This window comes from Pararge aegeria, chromosome 12 (assembly GCF_905163445.1).
Source record: "Pararge aegeria chromosome 12, ilParAegt1.1, whole genome shotgun sequence".
In the NCBI taxonomy this organism is placed as follows: Eukaryota; Metazoa; Arthropoda; class Insecta; order Lepidoptera; family Nymphalidae; genus Pararge; species Pararge aegeria.
In genome coordinates this window covers 3416586-3438975 of record NC_053191.1, presented here as the reverse complement: position 1 = coordinate 3438975, position 22390 = coordinate 3416586, and the positions used below count along the sequence as shown (strand labels likewise).

The following is a 22390-nucleotide window of genomic DNA, read 5'->3' as shown; positions in this document are numbered from 1 at the left end:
CAAAGACAATGAATTTTACGATATGACAACACTGCTTGCTTGAAATGTCAATTGTCATTTGTCAATGTCAGATATCATAGACAATCTCAAAACAAACGTGCGACTGCAGTCGAAAAATAGCAAAAAAAAGCTATAAAAAGACTTGAAGGGGCATTTATTTTCCATTATAACTATTTTATAAATGAAAAATGCCAGTACGGCCACAGCACACGCATAACGGTGGTATCGTGGAACGTAGACTACGTCCGATATACGGTAAAAGTTATTTGTAACCTACACGAATATTATAAGAATTATTTGACTGGATTTCTGAGTGATATGGTTGGCTTCGTTTTGCAGACTGGTTAGACAATGGGAACAATAAAAAGGCCTTGCAAGAGGCGGAAAAGGTGTTGAAGAAAAGTCCTTCCCTACAAGCGGCTCGGGCTTTGAAAGCCTTAGCGATGTTTAGGTTAGGCAAAGGGCTGGAGGCACACGCTGTTCTCCAGGCACTGGCCGACGAGAAACCTAGTGACGATACGACTCTGCAAGCTATGACGATACTGTATAGAGAGTCACAGCAATGTAAGTACCTAGTTACTTCTCTTACCTATATTTGTAATCACCGGCAATTCGGCAACATAAAATCACAGAATTTTCCCGGTTCTAGTGGAAGGTTTTGGCTCTAGTGCGTTATATTAAGTCACCCTACCAACAAAGATGTGTTGAAAATAAATTTAGCATTCCAGTAACATTCTACATCAAAACTTATACAGCGTATGGTATGGATTTAATATAAACGTAAACTACATAAACACTTACCACTAGGTAATATTGCAGTCAAGGAGTAACTATAAGAGAAGTAACAAAAAAAAAGTGTAGAGATCATCTTCAGCCTATTAATATCCTAATCTGAAATAAAAACTGACTTCTCTCATGAGAAATGAGGGACAGAGCCACCATCCTGCTTCAGTGCAAGTGAGTGGGTTAGCAAAATAATAGCAGGTTTATTTATTTAATTAATGGACAATCAACAGGTTACAACAACAACTCTTATAAAACTAAACAAAAAATGAAAAAACATATAAATGTAATATTGTAGACCCACTGAAAGACTGCCTCAACTTACAAATAAAAAACTATATTGTCAAGAGTATAAGCTGTAAGATCCCTCATGCTGTGACATAAACTTGATGAATCTAGCACAGCGAACAAAAACATACATACATTTAGAATAAATTAAAAAAACAAATACTTAAATTATATATAAAATAATATTAAAAATGTTGACAATATATACTATAGAACAAAACTAGCTAAACTAATACAAAAAGAGCATAGGAAAAAGAAAAAAAAACTAAGTTTAAACAGTACCACAGTATTGCGATAGGAAGCGGTCCTTTAATTTTTTTTTAAATGTATAATTTTAATCAGGTTATAAGGTTTGCCCCATAACAGTTGTGAATAACATGAACTAGTCTTGCAAAGTCTTTCAACTAAAGATTAGATCAAATTAAGTCTATCCAGTAGTAGTAGTGTTAAGTTAACTTACCTGTGAAATTCTGTCAAAATTAATTTAGTTATTTATTATCATTAATTTATTATTAATTGTGATTGAGTTATAATTTGAGCAATAAAAATAATGTATCACCCTGGTAAATTTAAATATATTTTATTTATTAATAGTGTTACAAAACTGAAACTACTGAGTAAGCTAATAACTGTAAAAGTTATGACGGTGTGTAAAATAGTGCCAAGAATATTGGCTGTATTTCCATGCTGAACAGCTAGGCTGATTTAATACGCAGAAATATAAGCCTGCTATAGTAGTTTTTTTTTTTTTTTGTAGTCAGATTTTGTTTTACTTCTTTGGGGTTAATTATAACCATAAAGTCAACTATTGCCTTAATTATCGTTTACTGAATATAACAAAAATTTTATGCAAATTTCAAATAATATACAAAACAACTATAAAATACTCATTGATAGTGTAGAAATGTATATTAATTATTATACAACAACTTTTTATGACCTAGAATTGTTCTAGCAAATAAGTTATTATCAAAATCTCTCTCTAGCATGTGTACAAGATAAATATATATATAGTGACCTAAACATCCAAGTATGTAAGAAGAAAAAAGGGGCATCTAATTATTCCAGTATTGGTTTAGTATTAGAAGTTTATTAAAACAGTTGATTTGAAAAATTCTTTATCGACGGGCTATATGACATCACGCTGAGATGTATAGAAGCATGGCACCTATGAAGAATGCTTCAAAATCGGGGCATCCTCTGTCTGCGCTGCGTAAACAGTTAAAGTTTCCCCGTTTAAAGTTCTAAAAAAAAGTCAGCGACAGCATGTCTATTTTGTAAGGTTTGCTTATAAGCAGATGAAGTCGCGAGAGACTGCTAGTTTACTATAAATTTTCAATGCGGCTGGATTTATGTAATTCTATGCTGCATTTCTGCATATCTCCATTGAAAGCTAACCTCACTAGTTTAATGTTACAGTTATGAAAGTATGTGAGCTATATGAAGCAGCGGTGAAAGCAGAACCAACTAGCGAAGAGCTGCACTCCCACCTGTTTATGTCCTATGTGAGGGTTGGGGACTACCGGGCACAGCAGCGCTCTGCCATGGCACTATACAAGATTGCCCCGAAGAACCCCTATTACTTTTGGGTTGTGATGAGCGTCGTTTTACAGGTATATTAACTTTAAAATGCCAAAGGTAGTCTTTGATAAGTTTTCCTGGATAGTAACCTATATTTTGAAAATTGGCGTTATATATTTTGCCACTTTTGCTTCAGGGATTCCTTTGCGAATATCCCCTGACAAGGGTTGTACTTAACATGTCCAGGAACATGGAATATTATAAGTTTACCCCCGTTTATTATTACAAATATATTATTAGAATTTCATTTCTACTTGTGCGCCATTGCTCTGAGAGTTGATAAATCTATGGGAGAAGATCAATTTTTATCCTTTCCCCGGGGAGATGATTGTCTCCTGCCAATGCCAGCTAAATGGTAGGCAGCTAAACAAAGTTTTTTATACAGTGTCGAAACATTTTGTACATCTATAAAATGTTTGCAGGCCAAAACTGCGGAGGACTCTACAAAGAAAGGCATCCTTTTATCTTTAGCCCAAAGAATGGTTGACAACTTTATATCTGACAATAAAATGGAGGCGGAGCAGGAAGCACGCTTATACATTATGATATTAGAATTACAAGAGAAATGGGAGGACATCCTCAACTTTATCGAAGGCCCGTTATATCCACAGTTCGTCCCGGGATCCACTGCCCAGGCTTGCATACCGTATTTAAAGAAACTAGGCCAGTGGCAGCGTTTAAACTTGCTTTGCAAAGATTTGCTATGGGACAACCAGGATAGGTGGGACTACTACCTACCTTATTTCGACTCTGTCTTCCAGTTGCTGAAAAACGATTGTGATGCAGACAATACCGCTGACGATTCAGCGGAAAAGTGCCATGAATTTATTTGCCAGCTAGTCGAGAGTATGTCCTCGGGGCGTACTTTGCGCGGGCCGTATTTAGCTAGATTAGAACTTTGGAAGCGTTTGTCTGTGGACGGAGATCCTACGGAGTTATTAGGCAGTGGCGTTGCGTTGTGTATTCAGTATTTGAGAGTGTTCGCCAGCAAGTCGTGCGCAGTACCTGATCTGAAAACGTATTTAGCGATGATACCTCAGAAAGTAAGGGAAGATTCGTGCAGAGATTTCTTGACGTGTCTGGGATATGATGAAAACAGCGAACCTGAATCTGTAAGTATCAAATGACCGAATTAATATGTAACACACTTGATTTAAAAAAGTTTTTCGAACTAGATTTAAGGTTTTCGCGAACCTCAACTGCTACTACACTTGGGGTTTTCTAGTCGCCCGGACGGCGTCAACCAGTGCATAACGCGTGGTCAACGATAAAGCGTCGTTAACGAGTTGGCAACACGCCCTTTACGAATGGCAGTAGAAGTAAATCTGTTCTGGCCGCGTGATAGGTTGGGGCCCTATTGGAGGCGCTTATGGAAATGAGATGACGTGAGAGCAAGCACAGAGTTGTAAACGGGCAGTAGAGGTGGTTTTCGTCTGGTGGGAGGCTTCGGGAGTGGCTGGGTTATCAGCCTACCGACAAAATAAAAATGTGTAATCTCTTAGTCCACTACTTTCACAGATTTTTTTGATTACTTACTTTATTCTTTAATATATACAGCTCACTTTTCCACGCTCCAATTTAGGTGGTGTAAGTGTTAATCGGCGCCTCAGATAACAATTTCATAAATCAGGTCGCTATTTTCTATAGACTACTTCATAAAATAATAATAGTGATTACGTTAGACTCGAGAGTTTGTCAACAAAGCCTGATAAGCCACATTACGGCTGAGTAGGTGGTATTTTCCGCTGTCCTATGAAAGACGAAGCTTCTTCTCGGCAGGGAATATTACCTCACTATCTTATTTTCTCGTTAGAAAAGTAGTTAAGCAGGGCTGGATGTCCTAATGTTCAGATAGATGATATAAAATCACTTGGACATCGCGTTCATTCAGCATTAGCTGACGCAGAATCGCAAATAAAGCATATATTCATCAATTGGATATAACAGCTGCGGCCACTGTTGCACTTCACAACGAGAGATTCCAATAAAGATTGCCCCCCCCCCCCCCCCCCCCCCCTCCACACACGAACACGCACAAACACACACGCACGCGCACTCACACAGACGCACACACACACACACGCACACACACACACGCACACACACACAACTATTATTTAATTCAAGAGAAATCCATAACCAAAATTAATTCACGCTGGGCTTGGAGGGGTTGGAGATTGCAGTAGAGTAATAACACGGAGGCCTTTGCTGTCTGTTCGCCGTTATTTTCCCTAAATCGCCTCGTACGAAACCCTCGGGAGAGTAGAGGTGGTGACAATAGTCTGCTAATCAGGCGTCCCCGAACGCGACGTAACCATATTGTTAGGATTATATAATAACTTGTTTAATCCTAATATTTCACTAGTCTTTTATGCACACGGTTAAAATGTAAAGTCTATTTTTTCTCACTTGTCTCAGTATGTAAACAATCTTTACGTAACTATTTAGTGTAAAGTATGTTTTAAAAATATAATAAAAACAAATGTGTTGAAATAACATAACAATATATTTTATTATTTTTTTTTATTTTCAAATCGATCCTAACACTAAAAAGTAATTAACAGATTATTTACCATGTGAGAAAAAATGGTGCCTATATATATATAGTTACGTTTTTACCTTGTGCGAAGAAAGACAGTCAGGACTGTCTTGAATAAAGAATTTATTATTATTCAAATACCCACTCTAGGAACTTGATTGAACAATTTTAGATAGACGATATACAGCGTCACATATCGTGTCTCTGCGCGTGGCGACTGACGTCTCCGCTTGGCACGGCGGAGGAGTACCTCGCAGTTGCGACCACCTTGCGAAAACAGTACCTGCGTTGTGCCAGTAGGGGCCTAGTGACAGCCACGCAGACGGAGTACTGCGCGGCCGACGGCTATGGGACGCTGGCTGCGCACCATTATTTCTATGCAGGTGATCTAAATACTCTATACAGGAACTCCTCCGTAAGTGTTCCGGAATGATAGTTGGAACATAGTATAATTTCTTTAATTTTTTTAGTACTACCATTCTCCCCTTTGTATCACTAGTGTGTTATGATGCAGGACATATATATGTGTGTATCTTTTCAGTCTATATCGTGCGGATATTCAGGGAGACTGATTAACTTAGCGTTAACATATAAAAATGTTAGCTGTTTTTTTATGTCATACTAATAATTATCGTGTTTATTTTATTTTATTTCATTTTGTGATCATAGATATAAACCCATTATCTAGGGTTGGTTGGATACTTCACTAAGGTGAGGAAACCTGCGAGTTCTCGCAGAACTCACGATGTTTCTGATGTTCCGTTTCCTTCACTGTTAAAGCAAGTGATATCGCTTAAAACATAGCCTTCATACACTGTCGCGACGCTATCTAGACGATACCTGATCAAAGGCGACGAGCTGCTGTATCTGTTATCATATTGTGGAATGGGGCACATTATTTAGGCTTGCAGAAGAATTGGGTATCGCTACATATATATTTTTTATATATGTGATATTTTTGGGTTTTATTTATTATTCCGATATATCTGTATAAAATGTCAGGTATCTGAAACATCGAAGGTTTTTTTTCGCTCTCTTAGCGCAGGTTCTCTCTATAAACGGTTGCCTGTATAAGAGATTTTTTTTATTGTTTTCTGAATAATTTCAATTTTGTTTGCAATAGAATATTACATCTTTTTAATATATCGCGATCTATATTATAAATGCAGAGGTTTTTTTATCGTCGAACATAGCTAGCTCGTTTGATCTGTCTGATCTACACTAACCTAATATTCAAAACGATTGAAGTTTACTATACTGATGATAGAAAATTAAAACATTTTAAAACACCAAAAATTGAAGCAGCTGAAAAAATGGACAACGAATTCAATTTCTGCTGCATGAAACAACCGCAAACCGCCGCGCCGCTCCGCTTACACTCTATATAGGATGCTTCTTAATACACCAAACAGTAGTTGTTTTTTTTTTTATCGTCATAGTATTTTGCAGCGATACAACAGCAGAACGCAGCGCCCATAGTGGAAGCCCTATGCCTCCTGGAACTGGTGCTACACAACTCGCCTTCCAACGTGCACGTCAAGTTACTGATGATCACTCTTTACCACGTACTGGGTAAGTTCACGTTTTTAACACCACTCGAAAATTCGACCCACACACCATGAACGTGTTTCTTAAACATACACAACGGGGTTAAGGCCGTAGTCCAACACGCTGGCCCACTGGCCATTGGTGCACTCCACACACCTTTGAGAACGTTGTGCAGAACTCTAAGGCATGCAGGTTTTCTCACGATGTTTTCCTTCACCGTTGAATCAAGTGATATTTTAACTACATAAAACGCACATAACTTTTATGCAGGTAATATAAAATAATTTTTGTAGGCACTTCTCCGAATTTTCGGAATGATAGTGGGAACATAGTATAATTTCTTAATTTTTTTTAGATTCTACCTTTCTCCCCTTTATATCACTAGTGTGTAATGATGCTGAACATATATATGTGTGTTAATTTATTTTCATTGTATATCCTGCGGATTTTCAGGGGGACTGATTAACTTGGCGTTAACATATAAATAAGTTAGCCTTTAATTCCAAATCGTGATTTCGTATTAAACGGTTTTATTTTATTTTATAATCATCATTGGTATCTATAAATTGGTAAACTTCACTCAGGTGAGGAAACTTGCGAGTTCTCGCAGAACTGCTCACGATGTTTCCGATGTTTCTTTCGACGAAATAACTTGCTTCAACAGTGAAGGAAACGTACTTAACTGTTAAAGCAAGTTATATCGTTTAAAACATAGCCTTCATTACTGTCGCAACGCTTCACTGTCCAGACGATGCCTGTTCAAAGGCGACGAGGGAGATTCCTCACGATGTTTTCCTTCACCGTTGAGGCAAGTGATATTTTAACTACATAAAACGAAAGTGAAGTGGGCTGTTGCCGCTTCAAAAGAATAACATAAACCTTTATGAAAATTAAGCTTAATTTGCTATACTCCGTGAAACAGCAGGAGAAACGGTATGGTGTAATTTATAATTTCTTCAATCCGTATACTCCACACCAAAAAGATCCTCGGCAATGTACCCTCTGCGCACATTTCGCTCCGAAACTGGAGCATCCTCAGGACTTATGAATTATTGTTAAGTCAAATATCCCTATCCCTACTTCTCTACTAATAATATAAATGCGAATGTAAGCATGTTTGTTACGCTATCACGCAAAAACTACTTATGAAACTTTGTACACATAATCTTGGAAGTGTTAGAAGTAATATAGGATACTTTTTATCCCGACTCGGTTCCTTTGGAAGAGGGGATGAGTGTTTGACGATTTTACACCAATTATAACCGATTTAAATAATTATTTTTGTACTATAGAGGTTATAATATGTGTTTCATTTTGCCCAAACTGTGGTTGGAGATAGACGACAGAACTCCTCAGCGGACAGCATCATACCCCTCATTTAAGGCTTAGCGATTCTACATACTTTAATTTTTTTTAGATCTACAACTAAATTTGATGCCACATCAGAAAACAAAATCAAACGCGGACGAAGTCGCGGTTAACAGCTAGTATAAATATATATATTTGATATAGCAAATTAAGCTTAATTTTCATAATATATTATGGATTTCCGCAAAGTAACGCCTGCTTCTATCCAATACATAAACCTTTGTAAAGGTAATGCGGTGGCCGCGGAGTCGATATACCTGCGGTTGGAGCCAAAGCACATCCAGCTGGTGTCATTGGGTTGGCTGCACGCGGCGCGCTGTGCGCCTGCGCTGGCGCACGCGCGTGCGTTGCGGCTACTCGCTGACGCACACGTATTCCACAAGCACTACGCCAAAGAGGTACGGATACGAACTGACGGCCGATTGGCGCATTTTGCAGCAACCCTGCTTTCTGAGCCCAGGGCCGTGGGTTCGATTCCCACAACTGGAAAATGTTTGTGTGATGAGCATGAATGTTTGTCAGTGTCTGGGTGTTTATATGTATATTCTAAGTATTTATGTATATTATCGTGGCACCATGTTTATTGTGTCAACTCTGTACCCTTACCAATATTCTGAATAAATAAATAAATGAAATAAAAATTATTCATTAAAAATATTCATCAGTTGTCTTAGTACCCATAACACAAGCTACGCTTACTTTGGGGCTGGATGGCGGTGTGTGTATTGCCGTGGTATTTTTATTTATTGTTTATTTATTATACAAACTGACTAGTCGAGAGAAATCCAAATCAAATCAAATACACTTGTTGTACCAAATTAAAAGAAAACAAGCATTATTTAAAAAAAAATACACAATGAAAACAAAGAAGAAAATGTATTGTACCTTTGTGGATGGAGGGATGGCCTTATCGGTCCATCCATCCACCCGTTATTCAAAGAGGTAATAGTAAGTATAATTTTTTATCAGTAAAGGTAAATATAATTTTTTATCATTTTTTTTTATATCTTTTATTCTTACTCAAATACGAGTACATACAAATTAGCTGTAAATAATCTATCTACAGCGTCGCGGCTCGGGCGTCGTAAAGTCGCAAGTCCATACAGTGGCGTGCACTTCATATATGCACAAAACCGCTGCCTAACCTAACATTTTCACGGAACTAGCAACCGAGGAGGATTTTGTCATTTTATGCCATTTTACTTCTTTATCCTTTACCCTGATTCAAATTCCTGTGCACGCCACTGGTACCATACCATAGCTGTACCCTAAATTTAGTTTAAATTAATTACCTTTATAAGTTCAAGAACATCATCTTTTAATGACGACATGTCGAATGGAACGTCGTTGATTGGTTCGTCGCTCGTTCGTCGCTGTTCCGGTGCGATGTCGCGTAGAAACCGATTAGGGGTATAACTACCATACTCCCTAACAGGTTAGCCCGCTACCATGTTAGACTGCATCATTACTTACCAACAGGTGAGATTGCAGTCAAGGGCTAACATGTGGTGAAATAAAAAGAAAGTAATCTCAATAATTATCATATTGAGTTGTACTTTTCGTTTACCCATGCAGAGCGTGGAACACCTGACGTACGCGTACAAGTACGGAACGTTCGAGAAGCTGGTAGAACTGAGCGCGTGGGCGGAACGGCTTGGCGCATGCGCGTGGTGCGCACTGGCGGGCCGCGAGCGAGCACTGTTGCCATTGCTGGCTGGACCGCCGGCGCCGATGCACGCGCCGGCGAGGCTGCCTCACCCTCCCGTGTAAGTTTGTTTTTTTTTTTTGTACGTGAGTTGCCCACGTGATACCCGATGGAAAATCCGGAACACTTCGTAGGGTATGCTAGGAACGCGTACCGCAAATTGCCGTAGGTGTTATGCCCTCGTGTGCCTTTAATTATTACCGGCCAGCTACGCCCTTTAGGCTGGAAGACTTGGTGGCTGAAATAAGCATGGCACTAGTCAGTGGCGTGCACTTCATACAGGCACAAAAGCACTGCCTACCCTAAAATTTTTGTACAACTCATAAATGCGAAGGATTTTTCCATTTTGAGGCACCTTACGGCTTAATGCGTACCCTGGTCGAAAACCCTGTGCACGCCACTGGCACTAACTACACTAGGACAGAGCACGTCCGGGGAGGACGTGCACTAATATTCAACAAATTTAAAAAAAGATTCTGAAAGAGGAGGAAATTTCCTATAAAAATCTCCCAACTACCGGAACTCTTTATCTCCATTATTTATAATTTCAATTATCGTACATTAAAATTACTCGCTACATCTGAGACTAAAATGGATGTTGTTTCGATAATCGAAATTAGCGAACCTTAAGTTGTCCCATGGCATGAGATAATTATCTCTTTTGAGGGATTTAGACCCAACATGCTGCTCAAATCCATAGTGAAATTAACCAGCAGTGTTTTTAATTTCAATAAAAAAATCTCTTTATAGTGACAACCGAGATCTCAACGCCATAATAAGTTGGGAGCCCCCGCAGTGCGCCGACCCGGACCTCAAAGCGAGGACGTTCGACCAGGACGTCGCTTATTTAAGACTTAAAGACGGTCTCGTTTCTTCCATAGGTAGGTTATTTAGGAACCGTCAACATCCGAACGCTCCACTAGTGACTAGACTTGGTTAAACTTGTAAAGCTGTTTTTCGGCACTTCAAGAAGATTAAAACACAAAACCGTACCAATATTATAAATGCCAGTGTTTTTTTTTTCTAATATATATATTTTTTAATATAATAATAATAATAATAATAATATATTTTATCAAAATAAACGTATACATTTCATGAGTGTGAAGCCCTGTCTCCTGCGGTAGTTAAAACTGTGTTACAGGAGACAATATACTACGACAATACACACATCGCCATCTAGCAGCAAAGTAAGCGTAGCTTGTGTTGTGTGTACTAAGATGTCTGATGAATAGTTTTATGAATAATATACATAAATACTTATAAACACCTAGACACTGAAAACATTCATGTTCATCCATTTTCCAGTTGTGGGAATCGAACCCACGGCCTTGCACTCAGAAAGCAGGGTCGCTATCCACTGCGCCAATCGGCCGTAGTAGGCCAGTAATGGGTTGATACGATGATGATGATGACTGCTGTCTGTCCGTTTGTCTGTCTGTCTGTCAATCTGTCAGCTGGCTGTATCTGATGGTTTCTATTCGGCATAGCGGAATGCTAAATTGCTTAGCGACATGTCTTTGTCGTTAGGGTAGTGACTGGCAACGCCCGAATATATTCCCATTCCCGCAGCGCTCTGCATAGAATGCTCGGACAGCAGAAGTGTGGAGGAGAAACGTGCGCAACTCGAGGAGTTACAGGCGTGCATCGAAGCGTTCTCGTGCGCGATGGAGAAGTGCAGAGAAAAGTACAGCTCGGCTCCCACTAGACTGTGCATATCTGCGCCCTTCCCCTCCAGAATTATTGGTAAGTTAGTACAGTGTGACGAAAACTGAAAAAACTGATAAATCACTGAATGTTAATCGACTAATCTTGCACGCATTTGTTTTGATACACATTCTAAGTAACTCTATGACATTGGATAGAAGCACGCGTTACGGAAACAGAAAAGAGTTTTATTATGTTAATCGAGTAAACTAAACTTGCATGCGTTCAGTTTTGTTGATACACATTCTAAGTACTACGACATTGGATAGAAGCTGGCGTTACTTTGCGTTATTCCATTATATACTTTACCGTGTAAGTTATAATGTTTACTTTACTTTAATCCAAACAGATCTTCGGCTATGTACTCTACGCAGGTTTCGCTCCGACACCGGAGCATCCTCAAGAGATGTTGTCTTTAAGACTTAATTGCCTAAGATTCGGAGTATGAAGATTGTAGAAATTATAAATTACAACGTACAGATTCTCCTACTTTTCGCGGAGTATAGCAAGCTAAGCTTAATTTTCATTTCGTTTATTTATGCCACAGCATTCTAAGTGATAACTAGCCAATATTGCTGCACTGAGGGTTGGCTTCCCAACTCGTAACTCCTCAAAGACCGAGCGCAGATACGAAGTTTTGCATACACGTTCAAGACTAATACTCCACTCTTACTCAAAGCATGACATGGCTGCTGCACGCAGGGTTGGCTCCCGACAAGGAACTCCTTAAAGGCTAAGAGCACAGACTTACACGTTAAACTTGATAATTTATTTTAACTAACAACATGTACAGACACGAAATTTTTACTTTTTATATCATCATTTGTATAAGAATTTATTAGGAAACTCTTATACTAATTCTGCCGGGCTTCAAATGACGGCCAACTTATTATTTTATTTAACGACCGGCATATTTTCAGCAGCACAATAAATCCGTCCGGTTTCCGCCCATTGGGGTACTCAAATTGTGTCCTCAGATTAAGACAAGAAAGGAAATACGACTTGAGTTTACTTTTAAAAATTTCTCTGGTTAATTTCTTTCTTATGACTATAATTGAGATTGTCTCTTAAGCGAGGAAGTAGGTTTACGCTTGTGCGTTGCCATTTTAGCTTCGCGACTCGTTGAGCTATCGGTAACTCTGGTTCTTCTACGGATCTCCTTATTTCCAGTTTGTTCACGTTTGAGTATAACTATCTTCATCACCCTTTGAGTGTCCCTGAGTCTTATGATAGAATAATTCTTTTTTTAATGATAACATGTATTTATCATTCCAGCTTTCGTAAGTTCGCCAGTGCCATATCGGGATTTGTACTCGAGCGTCCTGACCATGGTGTGCGAACTATGCTCGGGCGACGGCGTCAGAGGTAGAGAAAGTGCAGAGAAACTTCGCGGTTTGCTCATGTCGTCCAGACAACAACTAGATAAAGTTCCTTCTACAAATGCATGGGGACTGAGAGAATCTTTAGAAACATTCTCAAATTATTTAGAGGTCAGTATAATTTTATATTTAAGTTTAGTGTAATTATGAAACTTTTGCCAGTGAAGTCTTGTTATAAATTTTTGATTTAAGTCAAAGTCAAAAATATTTTTAATCAAGTAGGCCCATTGGTGGCACTTTTGATGCGTACATGAGAATTAAACGGTAGTGAAATGATGGCGATAACCACATTCGTGATCTTAAAACTAAAGCTACGAGGGTTCCAAACGCGTCCTGGTTTAAAAAGAAGCCCACAACAAACTTAGCCGGGTGTTTTTTTTTTTTTTATTATAGTGTGAGGATTTGTTTACCCATTTCGCCTTGCTTATAATTGGAGGATCTCGCTATCGTAGCAATCAAAGAATTTTATAAAGCATTCCCCAATTATTCTCTATCGGACAGTATGCAAATAACAAGAATTGCAGTATGCTAATAAGACGATTTGCAGTATGAAAATGACAATTGCTTTTCTTGTCTAGCTCCGATTATAGGCAATTTTTTTCTACTTAACATTTGGTGACCCATATCGTTGGTCCGGAAGGTCTGCAAGCCTAATAACCCTTCTCTGAGGAGGTTGTGGAAAATAAACGCCAGATTTGACGGCCGATTGGCGCAGTGGGCAGCGACCTTGCTTTCTGAGTCCAAGGCCGTGGGTTCGATACCCACAACTGGAAAATGTTTGTATGATGAACATGAATGTGTTTCGGTGTATGGGTGTTTATATGTTTATTATAAGTATTTATGTATATTATTCATAAAATTATTCATCAGTTATCTTAGTACCCATAACACAAGCTTCGCTTACTTTGGGACTAGATGGCGATGTGTGTATTGTCGTAGTATATTTATTTATATAAAAAAAAGTTGTTAACGATGTGCTTTTTTTCTCTTACCAGTTCATAGGCGTCATCACTTTCCTTCTGGGCGTTTGTAACGAACTCACAGCGCCAACTAACACGAAGAAATCCAAAAAGAAGACAAACCAGTCGCCCGACCAAATACTAACCATGGAATTGCTGAGTAAACTCAACGACGACGTTCAAGATACAATCAGCTTCCTAGAAGACATTTTCGAGAAATGGCCGACATATAACTACGCCCTCAACATAGAAGACGAATTAGCGAAACTCGAAATCTCCAGCAAATACCAGTGCCCTGTAGAACAAAAATTAAAAAATGGCCTCCACGAGATGCTAGCAGACGTTAAGAATATATTAAAGAAAAAGTCAAAATATTTAAAAACTTTACAATAAAGTGGCCTTTACAATACTCTATTTAATAATAAAATAAGTAAAAAAAATTTTTTTTTCTACATATCTTGTAAATATTCCGCCATTTTGGAGGAGCTCCGTCCCCCTCCAGCCTACTTGTGTAGGTAAACAAAGACATAACAAGTACACACAATTTATATTGTTTAGGTTAACGTTTGTTTATCATCGAATATGGAACTAGAACCAATTTTTTTTGCAATTTGGTTTGATGGAAACTTATTTATGTACATTTATAAAAGCATAAGTAGTTATACAACAGTAATAAATGCGAAACGTTTTTAAAATCAACAATCTTTTTTAATTAGCTTATCGAAAATCCTTTCATGACTGGAGCCCTATTTGTATAGCTTAAAATGATTCATAATTATTTCTGTAAATTATTAAAGACTCTAAGCTACATATTGCTTTAACTCAGCTTTAATTATTTCTGGCCATTACAGACCCACATGTCCCTACATCCCAGAATGAGACGCTGGCAAAGCTACTCAAGTGGGGATTGGTAACTCTCACACGCCTTTAAGAACATGGAGAACTCTCACGCAAGAAGTTTTCATACGATGATTGCATTTACCGCAAAAAAAATTGAAATTTAAATTTATCTCACCATTATCTGCACACATATTCAACATCAAAATGTAAATGTATGTAAATGTAATTTTTGGTTTTTGAAACATATAAGTTATAAGTAATTGGACTTATTGTACAACGTGTAACGAAATTAAGAAATGCTGTTGAAGGATGCTTAAGTATATTCCATAAGGAATCAACCTGTAAATATATTTAATCAAAAGAAGCATATTTATTTTTTCATTTGTTTACTTATGACAACCCTGTTGAAGATAAAAGACCGACACATGCATAGTACCTACGCTACGACAGGAGTCACTTGTCACTTTTACTCTTGTATTTGGCGTTAGCGCTGTATCTGATATCACTCAGTAAAAACTATGGCAATGGTTTACACAAAAACTATTAGCGTTTCGGTTTCACAGATAAGGTCTCGGACAATAAATAATGTACCTCTAAAGCCTTTGAAGCATTCTTTCGTTTTTCATTTACACGTATAATAAGAGTAAAGAAACTAAAAGTTAGTCGACTTATTCTGAGAGGCGACCCGTGACCTGAAGTGGGCAGCACTCTGCTTTCCGAGGCACGTTGGTGGAGCCCGCCAATTTCCTTACTCCAGACTGGTACTGAGAAATATTAACATAAAAAAACACCATAGGTACACGTGACAATTCTTTAAACGTATTCACTATTTATTTTAAATAAGGCACCAATTATTGTATTCTTGCCGATTGCATACTCTGTGGCGGTGTCCACACAACCAAACCAGATGGCGCCACAAATATTCTGCATCGCGCTAACGAAGTGTTCACAAAACCTTATATATATATTTTACCATATGTACAACTACCAAAAAAGAACGCAAATGCTGAGTCGGTCGTTTTAAGTTAAGTCTAAGATACATAAAGAACTCTCCGAAGTCCTCAATACCTTGAGTCACGCCATAAATAACGATGTTATGAGATTTAGTAAATAAAAGAAAACTTTAGAACTTGATTCATATTTATTTACAACACGAATATTGCGTTTACAGTGAAATCGGCCACAGTACAAAAATATGGCGAAGTTATTTATATTTGACACTTCGACCGAATCTACATTAAAAAATTATAAAACAGTCTGAAAATACGGAATGTGGGTGAACCTGGAATACAATGGAATATCTATCTCGAGCTTTTGAATATACTTAACGGCCAGTTGTTACTACAGTATAGCCATTTTAAACTGTCACTCTTAACAGCTGTCACTGACAATGATTACATAGATATTAAGTATTCCTTATTAACCATATAACTTAGATGTGGTCGCCCGTAAAAATCTAAGTCACCAGTGCAAATGAGAAATGTTAAAAGTTGCCATTAAAATAACTCAACTTTCCATACTGTCTTATTCAATGAGCTAGCAAACGATTACATTGCGTACAATACGTAGCCAAGCGTAACTTCAAAACACGCGTGGTCTAAAACAAATTTGTGCTTTAAACAATATGGTAACATACATTTCGACATAACTAGCTCACTGAATACGACATACTCAGTTGCTAATACATATGTTTGTACACAAAGTTTGTTCTATTGGACTTCAGTTCAGTACCTTTGCCTTGACCTAAGGAACGTGCTTTGACTCGGCCAAAGTTAGTGTTAAAAAGAGACAGATTACGTCAAACAAATAAGTATGTTTCTTTTTAAAAAAAAAAAGACAGGCACGCTATATATACCTCAGCATCAGTATTTGATTGGTATGCGTCAAAGTAACAGGAACCTAATGATTCTCATTTTAGAATAGAAGGTTAACCGTACGGTATCTGTACAGTGTAATTTATTATTTCTTTATCCGATTCCGAAGCCCCAAAATCTTCTGATGGCAGATTTAAATAAGTCCTATCCTTACCCCAAGGAAGACTAGGAAAATATCATCGTCATCATCATAACAAAGAACGGGTTTCGGCCGTAGTTCACCACGCTGGCCCAGTGCGGATTGGTAGACTTCACACACCTTCGAGAACGTTATGGAAAGCTCTCAGGTATGCAGGTTTCCTCACGATATTTTCCTTCACCGTTAGGAAAATATAGCACTACTCAATTAAACCTGTCATCAGGTGATTCTAGATAAGGTTTATTAATTACTGGCGTCAGTGTGCGCTCGTATTTGTCTGTTTGTCCGATGATTATTGCACATTATTGCTTAATTTAAAAAATAACGCCTGTTTGTATACTCATTCACAAACGTTTCGCTACGAGCGCTGTCTTTAGTAATGAGGGTAAACAAGGTTTAAACAACGTTACAGTGGTTTATACTTCAAAACGCATACTACCTCTTTTTTTGAATCACGTAAAAATACACACCTTATTTTAAAAATCGGTCCACTATACATTTAGAAATACATCAGAAAATAACAATATGCCCGGAGAAATAAATAGTGTTGCTTTCCTAAGATACGAATAATTTCAAATTGGAGATTTGAAACACGTAGGATCAATAAGTTACAATTTTTCGCCCTAATTACTAAACAACACGAAAATACAGATGCGTAATAAACAACGCAATTTATCACCAAAGGCATTACAAAAAAAAACTACTTCAATTGCACAACATTAAATAAAAATCCCTTCAGAATTAAACACACAACACTCAAAACATTAGAATATAAATTATTTTATTATAATATGATTATAATATTTGTATTGGAGGGAAACAGTCACGTGTTTTTCGGAACTAAAAAAATAACCTTTTTGAAAGAGAATAACTGACATTTATACAAATATCCACTGTTATCGCAACCCTTCTACTTAACCCGGGGGTCGTAAGAGTCGTCTGAGGGAATAATAATAATCATTTATTCAGATTAAAAACCCTTTCATTGGCACCAGCAGGTGTGTTATAGGTATAGGTCCTGCGATCATTTAACACTAATAATTGGATCAGCGCCATCTATATAAAATCCTCATGAACTACCGTGGACAGCGAACGAACTACGTCGGATTTATGACTTCAAGTAATACTTTATATGTTAGAAGAACTATAATAGAATGTCTACCAATATGGAGGGATCGCTTGTTGCATTCAGATTTTGGTACCATTTTGTTTGTTCAATGACCATGACCAGATATATCGATATAAATGAATGACTTAACACCCCCGTGTATGGCTTTAAGGGTCTTACAAACAAACGTGGTATTATGATGGAATAGTTATGTACTTAGATTTATAAACGAAATAGATTCAAAATATTCGACCAATGAATCAAATAAGATACCTACTCTGCAGTATACTTGTGCGCTTTTAAAAGATTTACCGTTATTCAGTCGAAAAAACACACGATTGTACCCAACGCACTACTAAACAAATATAAGGAAAAACAATATGCACCAGTCATATACGCTTAAATTAGGCGGGCCGTTATGCAATGAACTAGGTATTAAATGAACCAATAAGATCGGTGCTTTCCCTATCCTCACACATAACAGAAAAAACCTATGTTAATTTAGCTGTATTCAGCTTTTGGAAACTAATTTCTTTTCTGTACCGGTTAAGGTACATAATGAAAACAGAATTAATAAGTGCTTCATTCGTAAACAAAGTTTATCTTCATCGGTTTATATAGAATTAAAAAGAAATATATTAACCGGTTGATGAATGGTTTCTCGCGAGAGCGCTCTCGCGAGAAACCATTCATCATTCATCATTCATCAGCCGGGTTGATTGACCTCTTTTGTTCGATCTTAGACATAGCAGGGAGCAAGGGCATGCAGTCTCACTCAGTTTCCTCGAACCCGTGCACACGTGCTAGAAACCGGTTTCAAGAGCGGTTTGTTATATCGTTCCCTAACTACTTACTCAAACAAAACCGATTTAACCAATATAAATATCGGTTATTTAGAAACCTGTGCTATGCGAGAAGAGGAAATCACTGATTTGTCTCGGTTCAGCTTTTATCTTTTTCACATAACTCTGGTTGGAAAGCCAGCCTAGCATTTAGACAAAGGCTACAGAAGGCCGATCAACGACGACCCCGAACAAACCGAATAAATAGATTTTGAATTCATGCTTTTGATATTAGCTGCTCAGTTAAGCCACTATCATAAATAGCAAATTACTCTTGTAATATTTATATTAATGTGTAAATGTCACTGTAAACATGTAAACACCGTTACATTTTATCTATCTCGCGATACTTTAACATACTGCTTACAATTTGACGCATTATTTTTCGGTATATTATTAGTGAAATGTCTGTCGCTTATGTCTCAAGCCGTTTCGTCGCCGAACTTAGCCTTTGTCTTAAACTTAGAACTATCATAGCCTTTATATTCGAAATATGTGCAATAAATTCTTCATAACAAAAGAAATAAAACATTATTAAAGATAGCGCTTACCGCGCGACTACACAAACGTAATCGGGTAATCACTATATACATTATTTTAGATCCTAAATCAAACGTAACGGTTTATCTCTTCATTGTCTATGATTTATTGCATGTTATCTGTCTTTTTGGTGTTAAGTGGTTTTTTTAAATAGGAACAAAAAAATTCTAAAAAATCAGTATTTGTCTTTTAAATTTTCAAGACCGGTAAAAAAATCGGAATCTACATCAAAATTCTTGTTACATAAATATTATATTTTTGCTTGGCAGTTTGTTTTCCATGCGTAAAATAATTACGTAGGGAATTTGTACATCTCAAAAATAATAATTGTAGTTTTGTATCAAAATTTAAATAATTCATCTAGAACCAAAAGTTTATTAGCGTACCATACGAGCTATTTAATTCGGCCGGCCTGCGTAGGTTTTCAATACTAGTTTGAGGTAACATTTATACCCTACATGGTACATGGGCGAACATCTCGGAGAATCAACTCCACTCTGAAGTCTGTGCCCGCAACCAATAAAAAGATCGCGCGTTCAGCTCTCAAGTGTGAAGTGTGCTAAGGTGTGTTAAAGAATAGTTTATATCTAAAGTATACAGTCGATATTTTATTGCAAAACAAATTATGCAATGTTTATAACTAAGAATATATTACGAATAACAAATAAATAATACGCTAATAGCAAAAAAAAAAACAATAGCCTTGTTTCAAGAATACAAAGTTTATACAAAATATATGAACGAACTTATTCTCTATACTAGGACTTTTTTGGGCAGTAAAAGTTACATGTTAGTATTCAAACTTACTAGATAAATTTCGATTCTTTTTGTAACCAAAATAATATATATATATAAACTTATATATATATATATAAAACAAGGGAATGTTACTTTAATACTTATTTACTCATAGATGGAAAAAAGTCAGAACTTTAAATCAAGGTTTGTAAAAAATTAATCTTTTATTTTTAAACTGCATCATAGGTGAATGAGTTATTTTGCTGAATATATATAACTCTCTTATATAATTCAACACATATTACATACAATACATAGACGGAGTATACTATCAGCTCAAAATTCAATCCAGAAATCATCATCAAATACATTCGAAATCAAGAATAGGTATTTGACTTAGAAATTAGCGCTTAGAAATCGATACATTTGTGGCCATGTCGAATACCATCACAGAGCATTATGTCACAAGGATATTCTGCATAAGAATAACTATAAGTAAGAGTTTAGAAGCGAAATCGTCGTATTCACAATACCAAATAGCCTACCAGAGACAACCTTCGAGACAAACAGATGGCTCGCCTGATGAAAAGTGGAAAACCAACTGGTGTCTGATGTGAGGCTTTGGCCGTGGCTAGTTACCACACTACCGACAAAACGTGCCGCTAAGCGATTTAGTGTTCCGGTGCGATTTCGCGTAAAACCAGATTAGAGGTATGACTACCATACTCCCTAACAGGTTAGCCCGCTACCATCTCAGACTGCATCATCACGCGACGATTGTTTTCTGTGCTTGAAGTGCTAAAGGGCATTTTAGTATAAATAGGGCATAAAGTGTCTTGATATTAAGATTTCTAGTGACATAGCAGCATCATAGGGTGACAGCGGGGCGTTGCGGTGTGGAGGACTCCGTTCCATTCTTAGTTCAGTTATTCTTATGCTATTGTATCAATTACTGGGAATATATGGTATAGCGATCCACACGACCAAAAATACTGACAAATGTGCATTAATACTAATAATAATCTACTTGTACTTTCCACATAAAAAAGTTTTTTTTTTTTTATATACATTATTATCGTCATTTTTATATATATTTTCTTAAGTATATATACGTATTTTAAAACGTTATTGCTATGTATTACATCACTCCCAGATATGTCATAACATATTACACTCTCAATCGTTTATCACATTTTTTTTTATTAAAGGGATATTTTTTTTATAATCTTTATACAGATATAGAAAGAAATAAAGTACAATATACATTATGTGTATAAACAACAAAATTATGATTAGAAATAACTTATGAATCTATTATGTTTATCTCTTCTTATGAATCCTATTTAAATAAATAAAAATAGGACTATATAATAAAATACTGTATGTAACTCAGTGATATGCTATTACCTCTAGAGTTACAAGCCCTGAAAGCAAACGCACCTTTTCGATAATTTCGCTTTGGCTTACTGAAACTGGGACAAAGTGAAATAATCTGGTTGATATGCTTAAAGCGGGGACTCCCCCCAGTGGAACAAGTAACAACCAATTAAATTTACCAGACCATAGCATGTGTTCCAAAAACTTTAAGATATATTTTGTCACTCAAAATATATAAAAGTAGTGCATTTCAAGTGGACAAGAATAGTTCTTTGTTTTAGATCTATCAATTTAGACATTTATTTGGGTGAAAATGCTCTGGTAACCCTGGCATCCCAGGGCCATCTCATTAAGATCAAGATATTTAATTGGCTTGACACCAGACTAGACAAGACCTAGAGGTTGAACCACACTTGCAGGACTGTGACAACTCTAGTGGTAACACCTCACTGTATGCAACCCAACCATTTTATTATTTGGAACAATTAGCAGAAAAATAAACAAACAGTCTATTATTTTTAAGCACAGATTCAAAAAACGAGACATTGAATTTATGATTTTAATACTTTTGATGTTAATGATAAAATGATCGGGCGTGGAATTCGAGAAAGTAAGTAGTACACATTTAGCCTTAACTTAATACCTTGAAATATGCCGCGTACACAACGGTGCAAAGAGCAAGCATGTAACTTGTGCATGTAGCATGTGACACCGGGGACCAGGGAATGTGCATGTTGAGAGGGGAAATATATCTTTTATATTACTGATACACAATCAGAAAACAATCGAATCAATGACTACATGAAACGAGTAACTTACACATGTACCTAGAGAAGTGTCAGTTAATTGTGCAGGTCAGTATAATCTATGGAACTTGAGTGAGCACATTTATTCACCGATTATTAGAATAATCGTTGAGTAAATGTGTCGTTTTGATTCATTTTTTTAAGTATAATTTAAACAAACTAATATAATGATGGTCATTACAATCAAAAATGATTTATAACAGCGCCTCATACTCGGGGGAATTTTATGCTTTCTGGACTTAGGCTACAACCGTACAACCTTACTGCCT

General features: G+C 36.9%; 1 protein-coding gene across 1 annotated transcript; it reads left to right on the top strand.

Annotated features, from left to right (window-relative positions):
• Positions 1 to 91: 91 nt before the first annotated feature.
• Positions 92 to 14678, top strand: LOC120628128 (phagocyte signaling-impaired protein). Its single transcript, XM_039896353.1, has 12 exons — positions 92 to 255; positions 340 to 564; positions 2491 to 2684; positions 3075 to 3764; positions 5364 to 5574; positions 6641 to 6763; positions 8336 to 8505; positions 9683 to 9873; positions 10563 to 10693; positions 11385 to 11558; positions 12795 to 13009; positions 13894 to 14678. The coding sequence occupies exons 1-12, from the start codon at positions 189 to 191 to the stop codon at positions 14248 to 14250; spliced, it is 2748 nt and encodes a 915-aa protein (XP_039752287.1). The 5' UTR covers positions 92 to 188; the 3' UTR covers positions 14251 to 14678.
• The last annotated feature ends 7712 nt before the right edge of the window (positions 14679 to 22390 follow it).